This window comes from Cladophialophora carrionii (genome assembly GCF_000365165.1).
Source record: "Cladophialophora carrionii CBS 160.54 unplaced genomic scaffold supercont1.3, whole genome shotgun sequence".
In the NCBI taxonomy this organism is placed as follows: Eukaryota; Fungi; Ascomycota; class Eurotiomycetes; order Chaetothyriales; family Herpotrichiellaceae; genus Cladophialophora; species Cladophialophora carrionii.
In genome coordinates, this window is record NW_008481828.1 from 1,682,183 (window position 1) to 1,707,143 (window position 24,961).

General features: G+C 53.3%; 13 protein-coding genes across 13 annotated transcripts; 8 read left to right on the forward strand and 5 right to left on the reverse strand.

Moving 5' to 3' along the window:
• Positions 1-77: 77 nt before the first annotated feature.
• Positions 78-518, forward strand: G647_04002 (uncharacterized protein; the record flags this gene model as incomplete). Its single annotated transcript, XM_008728347.1, has 1 exon — positions 78-518. One exon carries the CDS (start codon positions 78-80, stop codon positions 516-518), a length of 441 nt encoding a protein of 146 aa, XP_008726569.1.
• A 379-nt stretch (positions 519-897) lies between these two features.
• On the reverse strand, positions 898-2,408 carry G647_04003 (uncharacterized protein; the record flags this gene model as incomplete). Its single annotated transcript, XM_008728348.1, has 2 exons — positions 898-2,241; positions 2,304-2,408. The coding sequence occupies 2 exons, from the start codon at positions 2,406-2,408 to the stop codon at positions 898-900; spliced, it is 1,449 nt and encodes a 482-aa protein (XP_008726570.1).
• A 1,313-nt stretch (positions 2,409-3,721) lies between these two features.
• On the reverse strand, positions 3,722-3,973 carry G647_04004 (uncharacterized protein; the record flags this gene model as incomplete). Its single annotated transcript, XM_008728349.1, has 1 exon — positions 3,722-3,973. One exon carries the CDS (start codon positions 3,971-3,973, stop codon positions 3,722-3,724), a length of 252 nt encoding a protein of 83 aa, XP_008726571.1.
• Positions 3,974-5,151: 1,178 nt separating this feature from the next.
• G647_04005 (uncharacterized protein) lies at positions 5,152-5,760 on the forward strand (the record flags this gene model as incomplete). Its single annotated transcript, XM_008728350.1, has 1 exon — positions 5,152-5,760. One exon carries the CDS (start codon positions 5,152-5,154, stop codon positions 5,758-5,760), a length of 609 nt encoding a protein of 202 aa, XP_008726572.1.
• Positions 5,761-6,443: 683 nt separating this feature from the next.
• Positions 6,444-7,546, forward strand: G647_04006 (uncharacterized protein; the record flags this gene model as incomplete). The annotated part of the gene is made up of 2 exons (XM_008728351.1): positions 6,444-7,374; positions 7,428-7,546. The coding sequence occupies 2 exons, from the start codon at positions 6,444-6,446 to the stop codon at positions 7,544-7,546; spliced, it is 1,050 nt and encodes a 349-aa protein (XP_008726573.1).
• A 1,134-nt stretch (positions 7,547-8,680) lies between these two features.
• G647_04007 (uncharacterized protein) lies at positions 8,681-9,062 on the reverse strand (the record flags this gene model as incomplete). Its single annotated transcript, XM_008728352.1, has 2 exons — positions 8,681-8,799; positions 8,861-9,062. The coding sequence occupies 2 exons, from the start codon at positions 9,060-9,062 to the stop codon at positions 8,681-8,683; spliced, it is 321 nt and encodes a 106-aa protein (XP_008726574.1).
• Positions 9,063-9,731: 669 nt separating this feature from the next.
• Positions 9,732-11,804, forward strand: G647_04008 (uncharacterized protein; the record flags this gene model as incomplete). The annotated part of the gene is made up of 2 exons (XM_008728353.1): positions 9,732-9,820; positions 9,902-11,804. The coding sequence occupies 2 exons, from the start codon at positions 9,732-9,734 to the stop codon at positions 11,802-11,804; spliced, it is 1,992 nt and encodes a 663-aa protein (XP_008726575.1).
• A 172-nt stretch (positions 11,805-11,976) lies between these two features.
• G647_04009 (uncharacterized protein) lies at positions 11,977-12,665 on the reverse strand (the record flags this gene model as incomplete). The annotated part of the gene is made up of 3 exons (XM_008728354.1): positions 11,977-12,494; positions 12,557-12,602; positions 12,660-12,665. 3 exons carry the CDS (start codon positions 12,663-12,665, stop codon positions 11,977-11,979), a joined length of 570 nt encoding a protein of 189 aa, XP_008726576.1.
• Positions 12,666-13,014: 349 nt separating this feature from the next.
• On the forward strand, positions 13,015-14,299 carry G647_04010 (uncharacterized protein; the record flags this gene model as incomplete). Its single annotated transcript, XM_008728355.1, has 2 exons — positions 13,015-13,157; positions 13,216-14,299. The coding sequence occupies 2 exons, from the start codon at positions 13,015-13,017 to the stop codon at positions 14,297-14,299; spliced, it is 1,227 nt and encodes a 408-aa protein (XP_008726577.1).
• Positions 14,300-18,811: 4,512 nt separating this feature from the next.
• G647_04011 (uncharacterized protein) lies at positions 18,812-20,878 on the forward strand (the record flags this gene model as incomplete). The annotated part of the gene is made up of 1 exon (XM_008728356.1): positions 18,812-20,878. One exon carries the CDS (start codon positions 18,812-18,814, stop codon positions 20,876-20,878), a length of 2,067 nt encoding a protein of 688 aa, XP_008726578.1.
• Positions 20,879-21,546: 668 nt separating this feature from the next.
• G647_04012 (uncharacterized protein) lies at positions 21,547-22,038 on the reverse strand (the record flags this gene model as incomplete). Its single annotated transcript, XM_008728357.1, has 1 exon — positions 21,547-22,038. One exon carries the CDS (start codon positions 22,036-22,038, stop codon positions 21,547-21,549), a length of 492 nt encoding a protein of 163 aa, XP_008726579.1.
• A 408-nt stretch (positions 22,039-22,446) lies between these two features.
• G647_04013 (uncharacterized protein) lies at positions 22,447-23,235 on the forward strand (the record flags this gene model as incomplete). Its single annotated transcript, XM_008728358.1, has 1 exon — positions 22,447-23,235. One exon carries the CDS (start codon positions 22,447-22,449, stop codon positions 23,233-23,235), a length of 789 nt encoding a protein of 262 aa, XP_008726580.1.
• A 786-nt stretch (positions 23,236-24,021) lies between these two features.
• Positions 24,022-24,810, forward strand: G647_04014 (uncharacterized protein; the record flags this gene model as incomplete). The annotated part of the gene is made up of 1 exon (XM_008728359.1): positions 24,022-24,810. The coding sequence occupies one exon, from the start codon at positions 24,022-24,024 to the stop codon at positions 24,808-24,810; it is 789 nt and encodes a 262-aa protein (XP_008726581.1).
• Positions 24,811-24,961: the final 151 nt, after the last annotated feature.

Below are 24,961 nucleotides of genomic sequence, written 5' to 3' on the forward strand. Positions count from 1 at the left end.
ACACCTCACATCTCACACCTCACATCTCACACCTCACACCTAACCCCTCGCAGGGAACGGAACAGCAAAGCCGCAACATGCCAGCCGCAAAGACAGGCAAGGAGGTCGAGGTGTCGCGCGTGTTGGAAAAGGTCGCGGGTTCGCGCTCGCCGCCGGTGCCGTTGACGTCCGTGGCGTTGGCGTACGTGATGCACAAGGGCCCCTACGTGACGCCCGTCGTGGGCGGCAGGAAGATCTCGCATCTGCGGCAAAACATCGAGGCCCTGACCATCCGGCTTACACCGGACGAGATGGACGCCATCGACTCGGCCTACCCCTTCGACGTGGGCTTCCCGATGAACTGCATCTCGGGGAACAATCCCAAGGGCGCCAAGGGGCCGGAGGACATCGCGTTGACCTATCGGATGGGACATTTTGATTTCGTCAAGGGCCAGCAACCCATTCTGCCGCCTCTGGGGGTGGAAAAGTTGAGCGACGAGGAGAAGGCAAAGGTGCTGGGGTACGCCTTGTCAGAATAAACAGCTGAGTGAGGAGGATGAATGGAATTTACCGAGCGACCTCATGAGATAGAGGGGGTGAATACTCACGGAGCTTTCATTAAGGCATCGATATCAAACAGAGGACAAGGTTGCACGCTGAATGTGACGGACAGCCGCGCACCGACCTTGAATCACAACGTAGATAGTGCCTTATGAACAAAACGTCTGCTAGCAGCGTCTTCCAGTGCGAATGTACAGCATCAACTTGAAGGACGGTAGCAGCTTTTGAGAATAGCCGATATTACTCATGACGCACTCATAGAACATCTTTGTGTAATGCATTGAAATTGTGAATCTACCAGTCGCATCGCTACCCCAGGCCGTCCTATCTAACTTGAGTACCACCAATGTCGCCCGCCTAGACAGGACCGATCAACAACTCCTCTCCATTCCTCAGATCACGGTTGGCAGTGACCTCCACCGTCGCAGCCGCACCATCTGTTCTCCAGGTGAATGTGACGTTCGCCGGCCCATCGTTGATGAGTGAGAAGAGACGGGTTAGCGCAACGAAACAGACCTCCTCATCAACATCGAAGGCTCGTGAGTTATTCTGGACACGCGCCAGAATTTCCATCACCACACAACCATCCCAGGCAGCTCCAGAATAGACGTCAATATCCCCGCGCTGAAGCTCGTCAATGGCAGCTGCGATGTGCCGATCGTAGGAGACGTACATCGCACCACCGTAGTCGGCATTGAGTGTAGCGATGCCAGGCGCAGTCAGCGGGTGCCGCCCCGGATTCTGATTGACCCATTGGACTGTGTCTTGGAGAACGTTGCGAAAGAGCTGCTCCGGGACGTGAACGAACCGTGCAAACTTCCTCGCACAACTGTTGCTGCAGAAAGACGTCGTGTACTCGTACGTGCCGTCTGCCTGGCGGTTTTCGGGGACATCGAGAACGCAGTTTTTGCATGGCCTCAGGTCATCTGAATGCGTGGGCGAGTAGAGTTCGGTACGTTCGCTGAAGAGAAGTGCGCCTCGTGGGATGTCTCTAGTGACATGGATACCATAGCCTGCTTGGGAGCCAGGTCCTTCGGTCGAGCTGCCTTCCTTGGACGGAGGCGCTCTCTTCTGAATGACACAGGACCCGGGCACTTTGCAGAGGATCTTGAGTTCGAAGTTGAGTCGACCGAATGCAGATGCTTGAAGACCGTAGAGCTCCTCTGGTATCAGAGGATACTTGGTGACACGAACTCTCCCGTCGCGAATGGCCGGTATAAGCATGAAATTATGCAATTCATCGTCCAACGCGAAGTGTTGCTGTATTCCCTGTTTGGTCGCTTGCGCATACTGTTGGCTGTGCTGCTTGATGGCTTGTTCGAAGGCGTCCCCTGCGGCTAGTTTCAGATCGATCAGCTTTTGCTTCTCCTGATCGCCGTGCGCCTCGAGGAAGTTGGTTTTCAGCGAGATCATCAGGTAAGCCTCAGCATAACAGCCGGCATACATAAGACCATGGGAAACAGCGAAGATGGCTTGGGACTTGTCGTCGTTGGGTTCTTCCTCCAAGTCCTCCTTCAACGGCCCTTGGTATTCTCCACCAGCTAGTAGATAGGCCTTGTGTCCGTCGAATGCACCAAGCTCTGGCAGTGAAATGGAAGTTAGCCAGAGTGACCTCGCACTCCAACCGGCTTGATCGAGGGTTCCTCCATCGCGCAACACCTGGGTGAGACTTGTGAGAGCGGGATCGGTTGGATCGATGTCCTGTTAGGAAGTCAGTTCCATGAAGCCCACATATGATACGTCTGATCAGGAGTGAGTCTCACAGTATTGTGGAGGAGACCCTTGGCCGAGTATCTGTCGATGATTGGCTTGATGTCGCTGCCTGGAGTGAGGACGGAAGACGGAGACGAAAGAGGAAGATTCTCCATGTCTGAAGGTGGCTGAAGGTGGCTTGAGTGTGGCGCTGACGGAGAGGTGGTGGGGATAGTTCGGATTTAAGTTGTTCCGAGCTGAAAAAAGCAAGCCTTAAATTTAGCCGTGAAATCCCGGGCTTGGCAGTGATATGGTGAGAGGTCTTGGCGAAGAAGTGACAAGGAAAGATGTTGACAGTGAAGAAGTATTTCACTGAACATTGAAGATTGTCAATACTCAGGTATCTTATTGTTGTTTAGTATTCACTGTTTGTGACTGACGTCTTCCGGGTGACGCCTTTGTGAACAGGTTCCGGCAAATAACAGCATATCTTCAACTACCCGGTTTGTCCAACGTCCGCCCTCAAACAAAGGTTCAAACATACGCCGCGAAAAGGCAACATGTCTTGAGGGAAGATCAGGCACTCCCAACACACAACTACTGGTGTTGTGATTGCAGGCGGTTGTCGATCAGTAGTCTCGCAGCACCATCTGTTGGCATCAATGCTATTCTCCCCCTTAATGCTTCCGTCTACAAGCCGCCGAAACAGCCTGTCTGCAGCATGCAGCATTGTAACCCTTCATGTGTAGGACGTCCGCATGATCAAAGCCGTTGGCTGTGTAAGCGTCCTGGATGAAGTCCGCCCACTTCAACGTTTGCTTGGTGTCCAAGTCCTTGTCTGTCTCACCCTTTAGCAAATGTGACTGTTCCTCCATAGATATCTGGAGGTCCATTTGTCCGACTCCCTCAAGCTCCCCTTGGAACACAGTGTGCCAGGGCAGCTGTTTGGTTGAGATGGTTCTAGGACAGTGAGACTCGTGTCCAATACCTGACCCTTCATGGTAGGTGAGAGGGTTCTCGTGGATTGAGCCTGATCAGCTCGAGATGATACTCCGTGTTCGAGTAACGCATGGCTCTCACGGCTTTCCCACGCTTTTGGCACATTCTACGCATGCAAGATAGTCGGGTATGGTGCTGGTATCGGAACAGTAATGGCAGCAGTTGCCAAAGTCGGAAGCGCCGTGGGACAACGGTTGTCCAGGGGCTTCCTGATTGAAGTGACAATACCAGGAAATGACTGCATGTACTGCGCACCAATCTGGCAAGTCTCCAGTCTTACCTTGGTCGGTAAGAGCGGCGCCAGAAAGAATTGTTCATCCGCGAGGATTGGAAGATGTCAGCATTGTCCCTCCTTGGGCAAAGTAACAACATACTATTGCAAGCGCCGCCATCTAATCTAGGTGCCGTCTAACGCAGAATCCCGAACCTGGCTCCGTCTCTAGGATTATGCTCTAAAACGTGGAACGATCAATCGGCGCCCTCGACTTTCCTATATGCGGCCGCGAATATTTTCGCTCTGGCCATCAATCTTGCCAAGTCTCTTGAGCTGCTCATTAATCCCTCTCAATTCGCTAAGTCGGGTCTCCTTGTCTTGATGTAGGATCGAAATATGCTCCTCTTTCAGCCGCTCAAAGTCCTCGTCCAGCCGTTTGTGCCATGGGTAGAGGACAAAGACCTGGAAGCCCAACGCCGAAGAGGCAATGACGAAGTTGGTTAGGGACACTCCACGCGTGAATATCATCGTCGCTTGCTTGATTGGAGATCAGACCGTATGCTGGCGTGGTTCATGCTGCCACCGCGTTCGATCAGTATGATTGCTTCTGAGCGGTAGTAACCGGGGGTTTGCAGGATCGGTAATTACATACCAGCGAGCAAAAATTGTCAGACGAACGCGAAGCGCAGTGGGTGGGATCTTCGTGGCACAAAGGGTGCCACTCCAGTGTAGGCTTGAATGTCAGATTCGTCGATCGACAGGGTCACGTCTATACGCCTCCTACCGTTGAGATGATTGAAGACACGGTCAGTGAGTCAAAGATCGAAGTGGTGAAGACTGTGTTTGACCTGACTGGGACGGCGGTTATCGGGGTGTCATGAGACATTTTCGTGGTGCCGGCCTCGGCAGCCGTGAGTGGGGTACATGAAATCCTATGGCTGCACCACATAAACTTTCGTACCTGACTGAGTACGGAGGACATGGCGGTCCATGAGGTTCTCGCCCAATTTGAGGCGCGAGGCTCGCTATTTCATCCACTTTCGAGAAGAAGGCTAGGCCACCACACGTATATCTCCGCCTGGAAAGTCAGCCGAATACGTCTTCTGCCACTGCTACATACGCATACGCATCCACTGCCACCAGTTTTCCGTCCGTCTTGAACTCGTTTCTGGCTCAGCACTCAAGTCACTCTCGAAACTGCTCCGCCATGGACGCGCCACAGGCGTATAAGCTTGAAACGAATAAGATGTCCCTTCATTACCCTCCGCGTTGATTTGAGTCTATTTGCGCAGCAATCTGGTGACTTCAGAAGCCGTGATGAGTCGAGTCATAGCGTCCGCGACGTTCCACTTCCATACATTGGACCCATGATCATGGTAGGGATCAGGCTCTCCAGTCTGACCGCTACGGCAGCTCAGCCTTCTTCAAGAGACGTCTCGAAGGATTTAAAGCCTCGAAATCCGCTTGCTCCTAATCCATTCAGCCATCACGGACCACCCTCCACTAACCTTTCCGCTACGATCTCCAAAGCTTCCAGTATACAGTGCGATCGATTCGTCCAAATTATCCAGACGATCTCAAAAGGTGCTTCTTCGAAATGCCGAGTCTTCAAAAGGAGTGCAACAAGGCAGCACAGATTCTGAAGGGCTTCATTGGTGCGCATCATCCCAAAGGACGCGAAATCAACTGTGTCCCAGGCTGATGCAATGACAGAGAAAGGTAGATTACCGGTTGAAGTCATCGCGAATGCCAAGGGTCTGGCCATATTCTCGGGCTTCCGGGCCGCAATGTATCTTGCTGGCACTGGAGGTTCTGGTGTCGTCGTCGCACGTCTCGCTGATGGATCCTGGTCTCCCCCATCTGCGTTTTCAGTCGTATCGGGCGGGTTTGGCGTGGCATACGGAGTTGATGTGTACGATTGCGTGTGCGTGCTCAACACACAAGAAGCGGTGGATGCTTATACGACGGGCGAAACGAATCTGGGCGCTGGCGGTACCATGGCTGCCGGGCCTATTGGAGGTACCCCCCGCATTAACAACAAGGATGTCAAGCCGGTCTGGACATACACCAAATCGCGCGGCATCTATGGTGGCTTGACAGTGGACGGCACTATAATCAAGGAGCGATCAGGTGTCAATGCAGAAGCCTACGGGCCGAATACCACAGCTGCGCAGATCTTAAAGGGCGAGCCAAAGTGGCCGACAACCACACAACTTCCAGAGGTTTTGAAGATGAGCGAAGGAAAGAGTGCGGATGCGAAGGTTCTCGGCGCCGTCAGTACTGAACCGACGCCTGGCGATCTAAAGGAGCTGTGAATATCGGACTGTACTGGGTGCTTACGTCCACTGGGATTGCACTAGGGGGAGCACTGGTGTGACTGGATTTCTGATGCAGGTATGAGGAATTTCGGAGGCGAAAAAGCGGGCATATTGCACATAATAAGAGGATACTGTACTCCGTAGACACCTCCTTTTACTCCTTTGTTGGCACCATAGAGTGTGGCAAGTGTTAGTGCAGAATCTTAGCGTGGGCTGTGCCAATGATGGGGAAAGATACCAATGAAGATAAGCTACAGTAGCCTCTCTGGCTCTGGCGATGTCGGAAGCACACGAGACCACGGTCTCAGGGGTGTCTCGAGTGTCAAATGTTTGTCCCACCTGTTTTCGGCGATACGGGAAATAGTTATTCCTTAGCCGAGCCGGTTGCCAAGCCATATTTGCCGAGGCTAAACACTTGAAATGCCAAAGCATGAGACTCGATGACCATGGATCGCCGAACAAGCTCCCACGGCTCCTCACCATCACGATTGAATGTTCCGAAATCTCCCATAACATCTCCAACTCCCGGTTAGAAGCATGCGTCAGAGTCTGTGAGCTACAAAAGGCGGGCACCTATTGACGGCTTATCACTCTCCCTCCCCTGCTTCTCCGTGTTCATCGGACCCTAGCCCCTCTCTACTCTTCTGTCAACCAGCAGACTGCCACAACCCATAGTCATCATGTCTGACACGAAGAACGTCGCGCCGACGCCGACCGAGGGCGACCTCGACCAACAGAGGTCGCAAACGGCTGGTCCGGTCAATACAGTTCCATCCCGCGATCCTACCCCCGCAACATCTGCTGCTCAACAGAGCGACAACATTGCCCATGCCTTGGCCGGCGCAGGTGGTGGCCTGCTCGCAATGACCTTGACCTACCCCCTGATCACCCTGTCAACCCGTGCCCAGGTCGAGTCCAAGAGAGCGGATACTTCGACATTGGCAGCTGTCAGACATATCATCAACCGCGAGGGGCTAGGTGGTCTCTACGCCGGGCTCGATAGCGCTCTGTTCGGTATCTCTGTTACCAACTTCGTCTACTACTACTGGTACGAGTGGACTCGGGCATTCTTCGAGAAAGCTGCCATCACAGCCGGCCGCGCCAGCAAGAAGCTTACCACCGTCGAGAGCATGATCGCCGGTGCCATCGCAGGCTCGGCCACGGTCTTGCTGACCAATCCCATCTGGGTCGTCAACACAAGAATGACTGCTCGAAAGAGTGATTCTACCGAGGACCAGTTGCCAGGTGGTGAAAAGAGACCCAGCAAGAAGCAGAGCACAATCGGAACCTTTCTGAGCCTTCTACGAGACGAGGGTCCGTCCTCCCTCTTTGCTGGAGTCCTTCCAGCTCTGGTTCTTGTAATCAACCCAATCTTACAATATACCATCTACGAACAACTCAGGAATGTCATTGAAAAACGGAGGAAGGTGGGTCCAAAGGATGCATTTTACCTCGGAGCTATCGGCAAGCTGCTGGCCACCACCATCACATACCCGTATATCACTGTCAAGTCGAGGGCTCATGTCGCCACCAAAGATGACCCACATGAGGGCATGTGGAAGAGCTTGAACAAAATTGTCAAGGATGAGGGTTATAGTGGCTTGTACAAGGGTGAGCTCCGCTTGTGCTTCCTCTCCTGGCGTTGGCTAACTCATTGCTTGCAGGTATTGTGCCCAAAGTCAGCCAGAGTGTCTTGACGGCCGCTTTCCTCTTTGCCTTCAAAGATGTCTTGTACGAGTGGACCGTGGCCGCAAGGAGGAAGGCAAAAGCCATCAAAGCATAAATCGAAGATATCGCTCTGCCAGGACCCGGTGGACGCGTGCTGAGCAGCACAGTCTTCTACTCAAAAGGGGCCATCGCCAGCGACGCGAACAAACTCTGGAGCTCTGGCCTGTTATACAAGCACAAAGGTGTGCGCAGCCAAGTACCTGTCGACAACCTCATTTTCTGTTATTCAGATGACATTTGGAGCAAACTCGCTCTGGGTTCACATGTTCGGAGGGGGATAGATACCCATTCTTGACTTACATGTCAACCAGCTCACAGCTTTTCTTATCGTTATAACCCAGCCAGATGTGCACGTGCTGGAGTAAGAGATAGATAAAACATATAACACCGACTTCAACCTTTCCAGAAGTCCCGCCGCGATGAGGGTACAAACTCGAGCCGTGGACATGTGGAGATCCAAGCGAACCTCGTGCACGCGTCCCGAGCGCCATCTTCTCCTGTGGTGGGACACATTTGCAAACCACAAGGATTGGACATTTCTTGAGCCTCAACAGCTAGCGTTACATTCGACGCACAGGCATTCCATTCCGCTGTACAGAAGGTGGCGTTCCGGATGGGTATGTTGGAGTGATCAGTGCTGTGTAGGTATGAGAAAGAGGTCCATATATGGAGCGCTGTAAGTCAGTAGTTACAGCACACTGTCCAAACCAAAGTCACCCGTCAATTCGCAGGTTCTTACGACGGATGCCCATGCGAAAGACGGGTGGGAGCATTCAACAAGATGGCACAAAAACTGAGGAATATCGCGGAGTTTGACTAATACTGTTGTACCGTAATGTGCGCTACCTAATCTATGGCATTCATACCTACTGTGTTTCTTTCCAGTGAGAGCCTCGACTATCAGCTGCAGATGCGAAACCCGTCGAATATACGCAGAACGCTTGTTGTTCCAGCTCAAGCGAGACTCAAGAGAATGCCGGTCCTCGCTTGCTGCGGTGGGTGCTTCGTGCGGATCAACCCTGCTTCCCATAACATATTAACACTGTTGCTCATTGATCTCGTAATGTGGGTATCTCGTGGTGTGATGGCGACGACTACCGCGACTTCGCACCCTTCAGTCGCCTACCGCTCATGCCTTCTCAAGGTCTGCGCGACCGTGCTCTGGCTATCAAGTTCTGTCTTCTTGAGATCACTGTGTCTTTCCAGTCACCGCTTTCGAGATTGGGGCAGGCCGGTTGCCTTGGCGTTGCTGAAGCAGTTGATACCCGAAGTAGATGGCGGCCAGCGTGCCGAGAATGAAGAAGTTTCCTATCGCAGGTCAGCGAGCCGTTCATACCCAGGAAGCGACGCATGCCATGCCATGCCATACCTATGATGAAGCCGACCGCGCCCTCAGCCAGGTTGAAGGTGTTCCTGACAAGCCCGATGACCGCATTCAACGCGCCTTGGAAGACGTTGAACACCGTGACGAAGATTCCTTGGATGGCATTGATAAACGTGCCGAAGATGCCTTTGATGATCTCGACGATGGAGGTGATCAGGTTGCCGACGCCCTTCGCAATGTCCGACATGTTGAGATGCGATTGTGTTCAAAGTATCTAGAATCTGACGATCCTCAGTAGAAGGGTGGAATAGGCAGTGGAAAGAGAGGTGGAACCAAGAGTGAGTGATATATGCTTGTTTGGTGCCTTGGGGCCTTACCACAAACTGCGTCACAGTTTCTACTCACCTTCGTTCTGGGAAAGCCGTGTACGTACTTGGACGAAGACAGACTGAATGCGGCGCGTCTTTGACCGCACCCCCAGAATCCCCTGGCGAGAGATCCGTTGCCCATTGTTTGCCCTGTGACGTCAGGTGGTTTGACAGGCATTGTTCCTGGTTTGTGGCTCAATCCCCGCTTGGACCTGACTCATGGTCACGAGGCAGGGCCGATCATGTGGCGGAGTCGAGCGAGAGTCGTTTTGGTCGACAAAGTTGGATTCTGTGAGTCCGAGAACAATCAAGTGGACGGAGATTTTGAGGTCGAGAGAACGCTTATTGTGAACTGAAGTCCGGGGAAGTGGACACGCAGAACAATGACGCTAAAAATGCATATAAGGTCCGCCGCAGTAGGTTCGGTGGAGTAGAAATACCGGATATGCAATAGAAACTTTGGAAAACTCGAACTTAATTACAAGCAGATTCAGCGCAATGAAGAATGCTCCTGCAGCTCCGAGCACGATCACCATCTGGACACCGGAATGGCATTCTCTGCTATTCTACCGTACCAATATGTCGCCATCCGCCTCCCCTCGGACCAAATCCAAGTCGAACAGACGGTCCCAAATACGTAGGTCTTACAACACTATCAGGCCCGAAACAGATATCAGCACAACGGCCCTTGACGAGCTGTCGCTGACTCTGTAACAAGTCTGATATCCCTGGGGAAATATGGATCTTTTCGCACAAATCAGATCATCGGTCGTCCTTACCATCTTACATTTGAGATCCTCGATCGCAACGAGGTCAAGGATGGACGCGAGCTCAGGATCGTCCCTGCCGCTGAGTCACATGCCGCCACGCTGGTAGAACAAGCCGAGACCGACGAGGCTTCGACTCCCTTCAACGAGACGGAAGGACCAGCAACGCCACAGCAGGCGCGGAAGACTAATATGAATACGCACGACGACCCAACAAATCAAAAGCTAACAATGGCCGAAATCGAAGCACTCAAGCAAAACAGCACAGGTAGCGGCCGCGAGCTGATCGAGAAGATCATGGAGTCTCACAGCACACTCGACCAGAAGACGGCCTTTTCACTCGCCAAATACACATTACGCAAGCACAAGAAGTTCTTGAAGCGGTTCACCATTCTGCCCCTTGATGTAGTCACTTTGGTCGATTGGATGTTTGCAGATCGGGAATTCGGTAAGATCATGGAGATGAGGAATGAGGCTGTCGGGTTGATCGGGTGCTGGGCGAACGTTCATGCTGCTGGCGAGGACGACGCTTTACTCGATGTTAGGCCTTCTTCTCGATACCTGCTCGTGGACGACACGGGAGGATTACTTGTCGCCGCTATGGCCGAGAGAATGGGTATCCTGCACCAAACCACTCTCGAAGCGGAACCTATAGCCGACGCTGAAGAAGTCGCCTCCGATGCTGATGACCAGCACCCACCCACCGCCAACCAGTTCCCTAGACCCAGTCGCCAACAATTACCCACGGCCATGAGCGCCCAGTCCAACACAATAACCCTCGTCCATGCAAACCAACAGCCCAACCTCGGCCTTCTGCAATACCTCAACTTCGACTCGAACAATCCCAACGCTTCCCACCCGTTATACACACATCTGAAGACACTCTCGTGGCTGCAGCTCCTCGACCCGGAAACAGATATCGCGTACAAAGAACCTGAAGTCATTTCTGGCCAAGAGCTCGCGACGATGAAGTCAAATCGTAGGAGCGCGTACTATCGGAAGCGAAGACGATGGGAACGGGTCAAATCTGTCGTCGATGAGACTCGCGCCGGTGGATTCGACGGCCTCGTTGTCGCAAGTTTCACAGACCCGACTTCAATACTACGACATCTCGTGCCTCTTCTCGCCGGCGGAAGCCAAGTTGTAGTCTATTCCGCCACCGTCGAACCGCTGGTTGAGCTGGCCGACTGTTACTCCACCGCAAGAAGGACCGCGTTCATCAACTCTCCGGCAGACGAGCGAAACGTACTTTCAAGAAATTTCCCCCTTGATCCGACATTGCTTCTGGGCGCGATGGTACAGACATCCAGGGTGAGGAGGTGGCAGGTATTGCCGGGACGGACGCACCCATTGATGACCGGACGGGGTGGAGCGGAGGGATACATCTTTTCTGGTACACGTGTTATTCCTGCGGAGGGGAAGGTGGAGGCGAGAGGACGGCCACCTAGAGGGAAGAAGGTAAAGGCTGAAGAAAGTACAGAGGTTGTGAGTCAGGATACCGCCGAACAAGTCTTAGTTGAGTCTGTGAAAGATGAGACCGTTCGGTCGCCTGTTAAGAGACAGAAGATTGAAGAGCAGATTAGCTCCGCGACAGAGGGAGGCGTACCAGTGCCATTAAAGAAGCCGATGGTCGAAGAGAACAACGAACTGGAGGCACAGCTGGCAGCCGAGCGCCAGTTCATTGATAGCGCCCGAGAAGAGAGCGGGCAATCGCCTCTCGAGGCAGAGAAGGTTGAGGAGCTTGTCGTGCAAGAAGCGGAAGAGGATGAAATGCCTGTGCTCGGCCCGGCAACGGAGGCTTTGAAGGAAGAAATGGATGAGAAGGATGATGTTCAGATGAGCATTGAGACTTAGCATGGTGGAGCACCTCTTCAACGTCACGAGCCTCGATAGCCATCAACAACAGCTTTCATGACATCCCTTACTACTGTTGATCGAAAGAGCACGCCTTCGACTCGCTCATTTTGCATGCCCGCTCATTCGAATCGCCCGTGGCTCTGTGATCTCCTTCCCTCCCGGGTGCCATCTATAAGCTCTTCCCCATGAATTTCCTCTTCGTGAAGCTCAACCACCACTTACTCGGCACATTCCCCCCGTCGGCATACAGTCGTTGGTGCAACCGAATCGCCAACTCCTGCCTCACCTGGCTCAAATAGCTCCTCATTTGCTCCGCCTCATTCCTGTCCCTAGGCGGCTCATATGCCTGATTGAGCGGAAACCCGGGTTCTCCAGGGATGCTGAATTGCTCCAACGCGCCATTGATAAGTGCCTTCTCGGCCGCTCTACTGTCCATGTTGGGTTTGACTTTGGTCAAGCAATCGCTGAGGAATAATATGCCGTAGATGAGCATGCGGTCGGCGGGGCCTTTGATCTCAAAATTGCGGAAGAAGGTATTGGCGCGGAAGAGGGAGAGGATTTCATCTAGACAGTCGTACGATTCCGAGTCGGGGTCGACATCGAGTGGGTTGGTACCGGGTGGGAGCGCAGGGAGAGTGTACGCCGGACCGCGGGTTTTTGTGCGCAGGGGAAGAAGGGGGAAGTTTCCTGGTTAAGGGAGTGTTAGACGGACAGTGCACTTTGTCGGACCAGGAGGAGTTATGCCATACCTATTAGTTGGACGCCCTGGTCGCCCAGGAAGATGGAGTGGTATGCCTGTGGGAGGGATGTCAGCAGAGGGAGATGTACTTGAAGGAAGTGTCCATAGCTTACCGGCATCTTGAGCCGTTGCTGGAGGGAAGCGAGGGATATAGTAGGAATTAAAGGTCTCTTTCTCCTTACTGACCCATGACCTCCGTTGTAGTTGAGACTAATAATTGAATCGTGCACATCCTAGGAGTTGTGAAGGGCAGTGCGCGCCCGCCAATCGAATCGTGCCCGCAATTGCAGCCCAGGATGCTGTAGTATGACGTAGTAAATTCAACGGTCAGCCACTTGTTCGCACAAGCGCAGTTCAATTTACGCGTCGGCTTGGGCGCGTCAGTAAAGGATGTTGATTGTCGAGAGACACAACCCATTTGACCGCTACCACAACATACGAGACCAGCAAGTCAGTACAGTCGCAGCCATGTCCGACTACGAAGATGATATGGACGTGGACGTCGCGCCCGTCAAAAATAAAGAAATACAGTTCAGTGCCGACGGTAATGCAGGTAAACAGAAGCGAATAGTCGCCGATCTACCTGTAGAGGCTGAGGACAATCTACCATGGTGGGCAAACCTCTGCTTTGACTCGACGCTGGTGAGGCCATGCTCATACTGTCGACAGGGTTGAGAAGTACCGGCCAAACACCCTCGACGACGTCTCCGGTCACCAAGACATCCTCGCGACAATCAACCGATTCGTGGAACATAACCGGCTGCCTCATCTTCTCCTCTATGGCCCACCTGGCACTGGCAAGACTTCTACGATTCTGGCGTTGGCAAGACAGATATATGGTGCCAGAAACATGCGGCAGATGGTTCTTGAACTCAACGCTTCAGACGACCGTGGAATTGATGTTGTGCGGGAACAAATCAAGACCTTCGCATCCACAAAGCAGATCTTCAGCGCATCAACACAACAAAATGCAGGAGGGCCAAAGCTTGGACTCGGTGCCTTCAAGTTGATCATACTCGACGAAGCAGACGCCATGACTTCAGCGGCACAGATGGCTCTACGCAGAATTATGGAGAAATATACTGCCAACACGAGGTTCTGTATCATTGCAAACTATACCCACAAGCTCTCGCCTGCGTTACTCTCTCGGTGTACGAGGTTCCGATTCTCCCCGCTCAAAGAGGCGGACATTCGGCGACTGGTCGACCTCGTGATCTCGCAGGAGCATGTCAACATCACGGCCGACGCTGTGGATTCACTGGTCAAGTTGTCGAAAGGAGATATGCGGCGAGCGCTGAACGTCCTACAAGCTTGTCATGCTGGATCGAGACCACTGCCCATGCGAGGTCAGCCGCCGGTCAAGGATTCCGACATCAAGTACGAACTGATCACGAATGACACGGTTTATAACTGTATTGCTGCCCCTCATCCAGAGGATATCCGGTTGATCATGACGACAATGCTGAGCACACCCGACTTGACAGAGTGCCTGCGGACGATCACTGCTCTGAAGAGTAGTCGTGGGCTGGCCCTGGCCGACATTCTCACAGCTCTGGCTGAAGAACTCCAAACACTCGAGGTCAGCGCTCCTACAAGAGTAACGTGGTTACAGGGGCTGGCAGAGATCGAGTTCCGACTAGCAGGTGGTGGAAGTGAAGGTGTGCAAACGGGCGGGATGATTGGTGTCGTGAGGACAGGATGCGAACTCATGGGCGAGAAGGGCATTGGTGAAAGGATGAGTGTCGACGGATGAAGGATTCAGCTTCCAAGAAGGAAATGATCAAGATATGAGGTCGCATGCCGGCAGTTCACCTTCTCGGAACAAACGTTGTGCTGTTCAAGGACAAGTCAAGCGCCGAAGATTGAGTTTGAGAACATCCCGAAGAGTATCCAGGAGATGATGCTAGGGAAGACATACGTGTTGCCGTTGCTCAATGCGACCAGGTGCGTCTCTACCGCTGCACAAGATGCAGCAGTCAGACAAAATCTGAGTCATTGTGGATCGATTGGCTGCGGTTTGTCCACTTGCGGTTGAAACAGCATGGTGAGCCCTATGCCATTTTCTCCCATTCTGATTGTCCTAAAAGGGATACACACTTGGCTGTTACATCCGACCATACTGGTGGTACCTCCAGCAACCCATAGACCTCCTGCAACAAAGCACTGGTCGGCTCAAAGGTCCTGTTGAACGGCACCTATCGGACGGTAGAATTCCTTTACCAGACTGGCAGCGATGATCAACTTCGGCGGGCAACGCCTCCAGATACAGTTGCACCCAAACATGGAATAGGTCCACCTGCCTTCTCGAGGCAATGTAGAAGTAGCTAGCCTTTTCGCAAGGTATCAACGAAGATGCTCAATGGACTCACTATGCCCACGGCAACGTAACAGTCAAGGCAAGTGAGACGCTCTGTTGTTCACCCTTTTCGACATATAAATGAGCGAAGCCGCTCGTTTCCAAACTCATTCAGTCTGCTCCTGTGTCCATCATCTTACCATCCTCTCCACCATGCATATCAAGGCAGTCTCCCTCATCGCTCTTGTTGCCCTTCTCTCGGCTGGAGACGCCACTCCAGTCACCAACGAGCTCGAGGCACGTGAAAAGTAATTGCCCTCTTCTTGTCCGTGCAAAATCATCTTGCTCACCATCAGTACAGCTTCCGCTGCGTGTACAGTCCAGTCATGAATCCGGCGCACACGGATTGTTCGGGTGGAACATGGCAATGCCGGTGCAACCTTGATTGCACCCAGGTGATATGCCTGGTTGACGGTGCTCCGCCCGAGTGTACCTTCGAAGGGAACTGCAGACTTGTGGGAGCGCCAGGCGGGGCATAAAGTTCCGTCAGAACAGAAGGAACGATCAGAAAGTCCGAAGCAAACACCCAGGGGCCGAGGAATGACTGGCTGGGTGGAAGGACCTGGCGTGTGCCACTGTTGGCTCGAATATTGAGGGAGAGCAGCGATAAGCGACATGGACAAGAGGCCTGAATTTAGGGGATCGGTGCAACTGGCAGCCAGACTGAGGCGAAGCTGCATCAAGCTATTAAGGCATAGGTGTCTGAGTGGTAGCGTCGATCAGGAGTGCCAGCCGCCGGATTCCTTGTCTACGAAGACCGGAAAGTTGTCGCTTAGTCCTGGACAATAGCCGGGAGAAAGTCATCTTGCTTAACATCAGTACCGATTCCGCTGCGCGGCTGCCACACTGCTGAAGGTTGCAAAGTGAACATGCTTAATTACGACTCGGTTCTGAAGCTGACATGAGACGCTGCAGCGCAGGCCACATCGGGAGCATCATTCGTACAGCTGGCGTGTGTACAGTCCACTCATCGATATATCCCCGAGGTAGATTGACAGCAAACGAGAATTGGAATAGTGAACCGTTTTTTAAAAGGCTCGAGTTCAAGTCTTGAGCCATTGCTGGAAACCTCGGAGTCGAGCAAGATCAACTCGGCGTTCGTGCACTCTTCAGGTCTATTTATCTCCGTGTCGTGGCAGATGTAGTGAAGGAAACCCGAGTCGTTGGAGTTCTGGTATGATGCCAGTTTCCTCGCCGCTTTACCGGTATGATTTCATACTAGGTGCGAGTATAGGGCGGCATCATCTTCGACCCAAAGAGAGTGAAGCTTCGGGGCAAGTTTTGATTCCTCCTTGCAACTCTCAACATCTTCCAAACCATTAACCCTGCATTGCAACTTCGCAAAAGGAATTATTTGAATTTTATTTGCGTCCTTAGATATCCCTCCTTGGGCCGACTCTCGGCTGATGAATACTTGTACTTCTCCACAGCAGCGCGACGGCGATGATGAAACGCACCTCACAAAGGCCTGGTTGGACGTCAAAATAGGCGGTCAACTAGGGCGAGTCACAACAAACTCCAGGCATCCATCTTCCTGGTCTTTCGAGACCTCCGAGTGATCAGTGATCGTGCAATCAATGGAACTCGACACGCGCAGTTACCTGGAATACGTAGTTTTGATGTCGGTGTTCTGGTCTCTCAGTTCATCAGCGTGCACATCTCCGTTCAATTACGCAAGGTCGAACCTACAACATGATTATTCGAACTCGAAAGCACACAACATCGACTCCCTACCCGGCTGCCGAGCAGATGCACGTCTCCTACCGCCTTCCACTTCTTCACATATCTACTAAGTACGGACCATCCGGCTTTTCGCGGCTGATAAAGGCAGGCGACAGGCTTGCTCCGAAGAAGCAGCATCAGATGATATCCATACTCAAAAGGTTAAGTATCGCTATTCGGATATCATACTAACGACAGCCGCCACTGTTTATTGCATATGCGAACCGTGACTGACTACAGGTTCAATGGAGCACACTGCCACGTGAACAGATATTGCACTCGTCAGTGGCGACATCTGATGCACAAAGGCATAAAGCACAGATTGGGGTGAAGTACGGGTCAGGGCGGGATGAAGGCTTCACTACCAGCAGGCGCCTGGGCTGTGGCCACACGAAAAGCGATGACTTCTGTTATTGTTCTTCGTAGCAGCTGCCGCGGAGGAACCCCACACGTAGATAGATTGTCGCGTCGTTGCTGTTGCTGTCACCCTGAAAAGTGCAGAATGACGCTCGACTTCTTGGTCTCGTGCACACTGAACTGCCGCTCAACAAGGCGCGGCGTTCTGAAGACTTCGCTTATTGCGAGTCCTGCGACAAACACGAGCAGCACGATTGTAGATTGAACGGTAGATCACGGCCATTAAGCGTCACCGGCGGCATCCAGTGACGATGGGCAAAAAGAAAGGTAAAAGAAGGGCGAAGAATCAACCAACACAGCGGGATGGGCACGACGGCAGTGCGGAGCTGGCAATGCTGAACAGAGGCCGACAAATGCGGCGGGAGTGGCAGCCTGAAGCAGCAGCAACAGGTGAGTCTCCCCTAAACTCCGACTGGCGTTTGGACTCGAGCTGGGCGCAACTTTGGGCTAGTTCGCTTTCGCTTTGGCTGGCGCCCGTCGCTGAACTCCAAACTGCGCAGGACTCGCCCAGCATCCAAATCCAAACCCGCATCTGCTTCCTCACCACCATCCACGTTACGACCACCACACCCCCACCAACCCTCCTTTCTATCCTCCCGACGCTTTCGCAAATGGTTCCCCGCATTACATGGCGAGGTCTCGAAGGAGTCCATCGATGAGGCACCGTTGGCGAGCTGAAGAGGATCTGCATGAGAGACATCCATCATACCGTCCGCGGGATAGAGACAGAGACTGGGACCGCGACGGCCAACGTCCGCATTCACCGCATCGAGGGTATCGAGGGGCCGAGGGGTCTGCACCCTATCGAGAAGGAAATCATCGCGAAACCCGTCCACCGTATAGGAAGCGGCAATTTTCGAGGGAACGATCCGCCAGGAAAACACACGGTAGAAATTCGTCCATTTCGCCTTCCCGTTATTTACAGCCAAAGCGTCATCACTCACCACCCCGAAAAACACTCGAAGACCGCTCCGGCCGACGTCCTGACCATTCACCAAGTCGATCGGCAAAACGGAGGCGTACGCAGAGTCCGTCTCCCGCCAGCAGCGCCAGATTTGGTTCAGAAAGTCGGAGACGGGGTCGCAGTCGAGAATCCCCTGATATCGACCAAAGGCGCCCACTCTTTGATCGGTCTCGTTCCCCGTTTCGAGAACCTCATCCGCATTCATTTCGCCCTGCTTCGCCAGCTGCTAGGTCTCACGTCTCAGACGGCGGTAGGCACCGCCCTGCCGCTCAAAGGGCACCTTCACCGTCTCGCAACGGCGATAAGCCATCAATCTCCCCTCGCCCGTTTTCGAGATCATCTCCACCTCGACGACCTCGATCCAAGCATTCGTCCATCGATACCCCCATATCATCAGTTAACTCGATTCCAGTCAAGTCCCGTGTATTGCTAGGCAGAGGACAACCTCCCGACAAGAAGGACAACCATTCCTCCAGGCCTCCATCTGTCGTCGACGACGCCGACGACCGCTCCATGGACGGACAATACCCTCCTCACCGTGGCAACTATGGCACGCATCGAGGACAACGACCGTATATGGACGCCAGGCATCAGGGATATGGTGGCTCGCCACCATATTCGTCCAACAGCTCATATCATGGCTCACCGCAAGCAAATTCACCATACCACAACCAACGCGGCGGCTGGGGCGGTCATGGGTTAGTTTGCCCATCAATTCCCGTTGATCTATTGCTAATCAAAAGTGCAGGACGATGCATAACTCCTCTCCCCCCTATCGGCAGAATAGTTTCTCTGGGCCAGGTGGCATGAACAATCCGAATCCTTATTACCCGAATCAGCCGGGTCATTATCGAGGTAATCAACACAGCTACCAACAATCGTATCGTGGTCGTGGTCACGGACCTCGTGGCGGACACTTCCAGCAAGATCAGCGATTCAATGGTCCTGGTGGTCCACGCGGACGTGGCAGAGGCGGCCATTTCAACAACTTACAATGGACACCCCCGGACGCGAAAGAAGTTGTTCCTCAAACTGAAAACCCTCAGGGTAACCATACAAGCCATCCACAAGCTTCCCCGGCTCACTCGCACACGGCGTCCCATGATGGCCGTGAGAATGCTGCAATGGAAGAGGAAAACCCTTACAGACCATCCAAGGAACTACAAGTGGAGGACCAAGGGACCAACAGAGTCAACAAAACTGCTCAAAAAACACAGGGTAATGATCAACCACCTTCCGGACCGGCTGCTTCAAAATTCAGCTTCGCCTTCAAGTCCAAAGCTCCTCCACAGGCTCCAGCTAAACCTGCCGCAGATTTCAATAAACCGAAGGGACCGTTCCAGCCTTCAGAGAACCGACCATCCGTTCAGCCACCATCAGGACCCAAAAACCAGAGCAAACATTTCGAGCGTCGCGACGCTGAGAGACAAGCCAACAGACCTCCGCAAGATCGGAAATTCCTTCCTCCACAAGATCGCCGTCATCCCAACGAAGCTTCACGGCAGCCACAAAATGATCGCAGACCTGATCGGTCGCGGTCTCCACCTCATAAGAGAGCAAAGAAAGAGGTCAAACCCCCACGACCGACATTGTCCCCGGAATTTGCACAATCTGAGTCGATCTACTACCGGAAACCAGGCAATGAGTCGGTAGTTGGTGCAGGCACTTACGGAAAAGTGTTCAAAGCCATTCACATCTACACAAAGGACAAGGTTGCTCTGAAGAAAATCCGAATGGAAGGTGAACGCGATGGCTTCCCTATAACTGCTGTGCGAGAGATCAGGTTGCTGCAGCACCTGCGGCACAAACATGTGGTTGCATTACAAGAAGTCATGGTCGAGAAGAATGAGTGTTTTATGGTTTTTGAGTACCTGTCGCATGACTTGACGGGTCTCATCAACCACCCGACCTTCAAACTCAATCCCGCCCATAGGAAGGACTTGGGCAAGCAGATGTTTGAAGGGCTGGACTATCTTCACCGAAGAGGCGTCCTTCACCGGGATATCAAGGCTGCTAACATTCTCGTCTCCAACACAGGCCAGCTTAAATATGCCGATTTCGGACTGGCGCGCTTCTACACCAAATCTCGAGCACTCGACTATACCAATCGCGTCATCACAATTTGGTATCGTCCTCCCGAGCTCTTGCTCGGCGAAACACAATATGGTCCCGAAGTGGACATATGGTCTGCCGCCTGCGTCTTTGTCGAGATGTTTACGAAGAAAGCGATCTTCCCCGGGGAAGGGGGCGAACTCAGCCAACTGGACAAGACTTACAACGTCCTTGGCACACCCACCCGATCAGAGTGGCCTGGAATCGTGGACCTGCCGTGGTTTGAACTCATGCAACCCACCGATCGGCGAAAACGAGTCTTTGAAGCAATGTACAAAGATATCTTCACACCTGCATGCCTCGATGTTGTGCAGAAGATGTTCAAATATGACCCCAAGAAGCGGCCCACGGCGGAAGAAGTCCTAAACCATGAATATTTCACGACGGAGCAGCCGGCACCTGAACAACCCGTGGAACTCGCGCAGGTCGAGGGCGATTGGCACGAATTCGAAAGCAAGGCGCACAGACGAGAGAATGATAAGCGCGAGAAAGAGAAACGGAGGGAAGAATACCAACGTGAGAGGGAGAAGAGAAAGGCAAGAGAGTCGGGGCTGCCGGACTCGGAAAATAAAAGGGCGAGACTTGACGAGCCGGCTGGGAAGGAGACCATGCCTCCTCCTCCGCCTGCTTGCGGAGATAATTCCTCAACAACGGCTCTCAGAGGCAATGAACCCTCGAATGATCGGTCTCGGGATGAAGACAACGACGAGGGAGACTCAGAGGGCGAGGGTGGTGCGCCCATGAGCATGTCGCCCGCCTAAGCATCACCAGCAGGTCACGCCATCCATGCTTCCTAGGACATTGCCACGGCCGAACTACGGACCAGACGTATGTGAGTGTATATCTCCGGACAGAGGATATTAGATAGTTGGATTCTTGAGCGCACGTGTATTTGCGCGTCGTGAGGTGCTTTGAGCAGCATCGTGATGTTTCCAGTGGAATGTAATGAAATGCCTGTGACCCTCTTCCGTCAGAGCCATGTTGAAACGATGATTGCCGTGTGTGTCGCTCAAGGATGCTTAGCGGTACTGTACTCTTTCTACGGGACAAATTCTAAGCGGTGCGTAAGAGCCCACCTCTCGATCCCACAGTCCCAATGACCGTGTAAAAACTTATTTCAGGCCCAGACTCAGTGAACGAAGAGAAGTAATCCACGTGAGATGCAAACAGCTGAGAACCTCTTGAGGAGGCTCAGGACGTGGTACGAAGGGCAAAGCAACGGATGATCAAGATAACCAAGCTGTATCAGAAATTACATATCTCAGAAGAACGTTTCGGCGTTATGCCGCTGAGTCTTGGGGCGTTGAGGCAATCGTGCAAACCAATCTATCGAAAGGTCAACGTCACGCATGCTCGAGTTTGACACGGACACTCGTGAACCCATGGGGAAAGTGGTACGCACCGACAATATGACAATGGGCGGAATGAATCACTTCTCCTTCTTGCCATCCTTCGCGGTCTTCGAGTCCTTTGCCCCTTTGCCGTCCTTTTCTGTTTCTTTCGAGGTATCTTCGTCTTGATTTTCCTTCTCATCGGTCTCATCTTCCTCCGATGTTGGGTCCTTATGCCCTGTTGTTAACCCTTGCCAGATGGACCACGCGAATACGATGACCCCGACCGTGAACACGATTCTGAGGACATGACTTGCGAGTCTGCCATATTTGTAGACCCAGCTGGCAAGCCATTGCATAAAAGGTGTCACCAGCTGCACCCTCTCTTTTTCGAGGTCTGGATTAACGGTGAATAGCAGAGCGATCAGAGCCAGCAGGATCAGTATTAGTGACAGGGCCGTCACGACCTGGATGACCGCCAGCAAGATGGCGATGTCTTTGGTGGTTTGGAGGACCTCGAATCCTGCGGCCACGAGTGGCGTGACCTGATCGAATGCCGCATGGATTTCTTTCGAGTATGGGAGACCCATCTTGCCTGGTGCGACAGTCTCACAAAGGAACAGCGATATACAGAGACGGAACCCCGACCAACTTACCGTAGAATGCGCACGGGGCGAGTAGGAGCAAGCGCGCGTGGCCCTTGTGATCATGGGCATGGCTGAGCCTGCGGCTGATGTCATGCGGCGAGCGCTTGAAGCTGCGGGGCAATGATCCGCTCAATGGTCCAATCGCCAGTTCGACGACTGTTCGAGCTCGGAAGCTTTTCCGAGAAGGCTCGCCCCACAGCAGCCTCGTCGACTTTGTCAATCTGTCTCCAACGTGTTCACCTTGTAGTCAGGACCGTAGCAGGTGGCATTTCTGCGGGGACAATGATAAGATCTTCTTTCTTGACTTGACCAGCTCTGATATCTGCAGGGCTCTGGCCCTCTTCTGCCACAATGCATAGCGCTCTCAACCGGCTCCAGACAACCTTCGGGTATTTCACCAGCTGCGCCTTTACGCTGGCCTGCATCATTGCCCTTCTTTCAATCATCCCTGTTCCCGCGCCCACGGGCTCGCCCCGCGCCTCGATAGCAGTTCGAAATGTACAAGTCGTCAAGGGTCGTCCTCATTATTACTCCCCGAAGCGCGAAGAATATGCGCAGATCCGGTTCGATCTTGATGCCGACCTCTCAGATCTATTCACGTGGAACACCAAGCAGTTGTTTGTGTACGTGACGGCGAACTATCCGAGTGGCAACGATGGCAACGGTGGTCTCTCCGAAGCTGTCATCTGGGACACCATCATCCCTGCAACGTCGACTCCCTACTCGTGGCAGAATCTGAAGCAGAAATACTTTCCGGACAAGAAAAGCTTGAGGTCAAAGACAAAGACCAGGAGAGACTCAAACTCCAAATCAAAGACGACGGACATCGTGAAGCCGGGGGTCATCTCGTTGAACAACCAGAAGCCGAAGTATCAAATAACAGACCCAAGTGGTGTCATCAGCGAGCGAGGGAATGCCACCTTGCACGTTAGCTGGAACGTGCAACCTTGGGTTGGGGCACTGATTTGGGACAAGGGGCATTTGGGCAGCAGACTGGGCAAATGGGAGGCTGGCAGTGGTGGGAGAAGTGAGATATTCGAGTTTCCCCCCCTGAAAGGCTCGAGGACGGATGCTGTCAAGGACAAAGAAGGACCAAAGACTCCCAAGGCTGGCTCAGCAACTCCAGTCGTCGAGATTTGAACGCACGAGAAGCGCGCATCTGTCAATTTCGATTTCTATCAACAGTCGCCTGCCTTTGTTGGCGGCCAGTCGTCCTCGAATGCAGGTGTTCGCTACATGGACACTCCCGGGACTGGTGTCTCACGCGACAAGAGCGACGATCTCGAAGCTCCTCTCGTCTTTGCTGTCGCTCTATCCTCAGCATGGCATCCAATCTGGTCCGTGCTCGGGCTCGAGGAGATCTACCGCGTCCTTATGCAGCCATGGGGATGACCGGACGGTGGCTTGCCGCCGTTGGAACTCGAAATACTTCTGTCATCCGTACTGCAGAGGCCCGTGGCAGCAGTGTATGTTCGAGGCATGTTCAAATGTCAGTACTCTTGTTGGTAGACACGAGACTGGACCCAAGCACGGAAGATTTACGGCTGGAGAATTCGGAAGTCTCCTGCCCTGGCGGAAGGAGACGGACAATATGCGCAGCAAAGCAAGCCTTCGGCGGCACGTCACTTTTCCGTGTTGGAGCGTGTGCCGACAGCAGAGTTTGCCCATACGCACTTAGTTTGGGTCTCTGCCGGAGCTGGCCAATCATGCAATATTCTTGCGGTCTTGGGTGGCTTGGGGGAACTGCCCTCACATCGATATTCGGCCGTGTTCGTGCGGCATGTTTCTAGGCTATACACAACACCTCTATTCGAGGCGTTCTCAGGTATTTAAGCAATGCAAAGCCGTCTTTCCCAGCAAATTCAGTGAACGACAAGTCTTTCCCTCGGTATCTTCAACCCATTTATCCGTCATTTCTTCACTGTGATGGCGCTCAAATACACTAATAAGCTTCAAGACAAGCTTGTCGTCGTCGTTGGGGGTACTAGCGGCATTGGCTTTGGCACGGCCGAAGCAGCTGTGGAACATGGCGCCACAGTGGTGGTGGCCAGTTCCAAGCAAGCAAAGGTCAGCCGTGCCGTGCAAAGGATCCAGCAAGCATATCCAGACGCGGCAGATCGCATCCGCGGCAAGACCGTCGACTTGAGCTCGGACAATGTTGAAGAACAGATCGATGCCCTCTACGAGTTTGCAACCGAGGCTGGCACGCGGAAGTTGGACCACGTCGTTGTGACCGCTGGCGAGGGTTTCGGGATGGTACCCTTGGCGAATGTCACTCCTCAGGCCGTGGTGGATCCGTACAAAATCAGACTGGTGGGCTGCACCATGCTGGCGAAGATTGCGATGCGGTATCTCACCGTCAGCGCCGCCTCTTCGTTCACCTTGACGGGCGGCGTGAGCGATGCCAAGCCCACGGCGGGATGGACGGTCATGGCCCCCGTGGGTGCGGCCGTGCGAGGGCTCACCCACGCGCTGGCCAACGATATGAAGCCCGTCAGAGTCAATTGCGTGTGCCCGGGTGCGGTCAGGACGGAAATGTTCGACACCTTTACTGGGGACCGGCTACAGGAGGTCCTCGACATGTATACGGCCAAGACTTTGACGGGCCGGATCGGCACACCTGAGGATCTGGCGCAAAGCTACCTTTCTGTAATGGAGAACAAGTTCATGACGGGCCAGGAAATAACGTGTGACGGAGGATATCTTTTGTGTTGAGCTCGAAAAGTACTCAGTACGAGGTAGGGGTGTGGCTACACCCACTGCCTGTGTGGATGGCGCATCTTAGACAACAGCTGGTCAGGGCGGCTGACATTAATATGCACACCCCTGGCGCCATGGTTTCTGCCTTGCCTCCCTCCTCTGCACT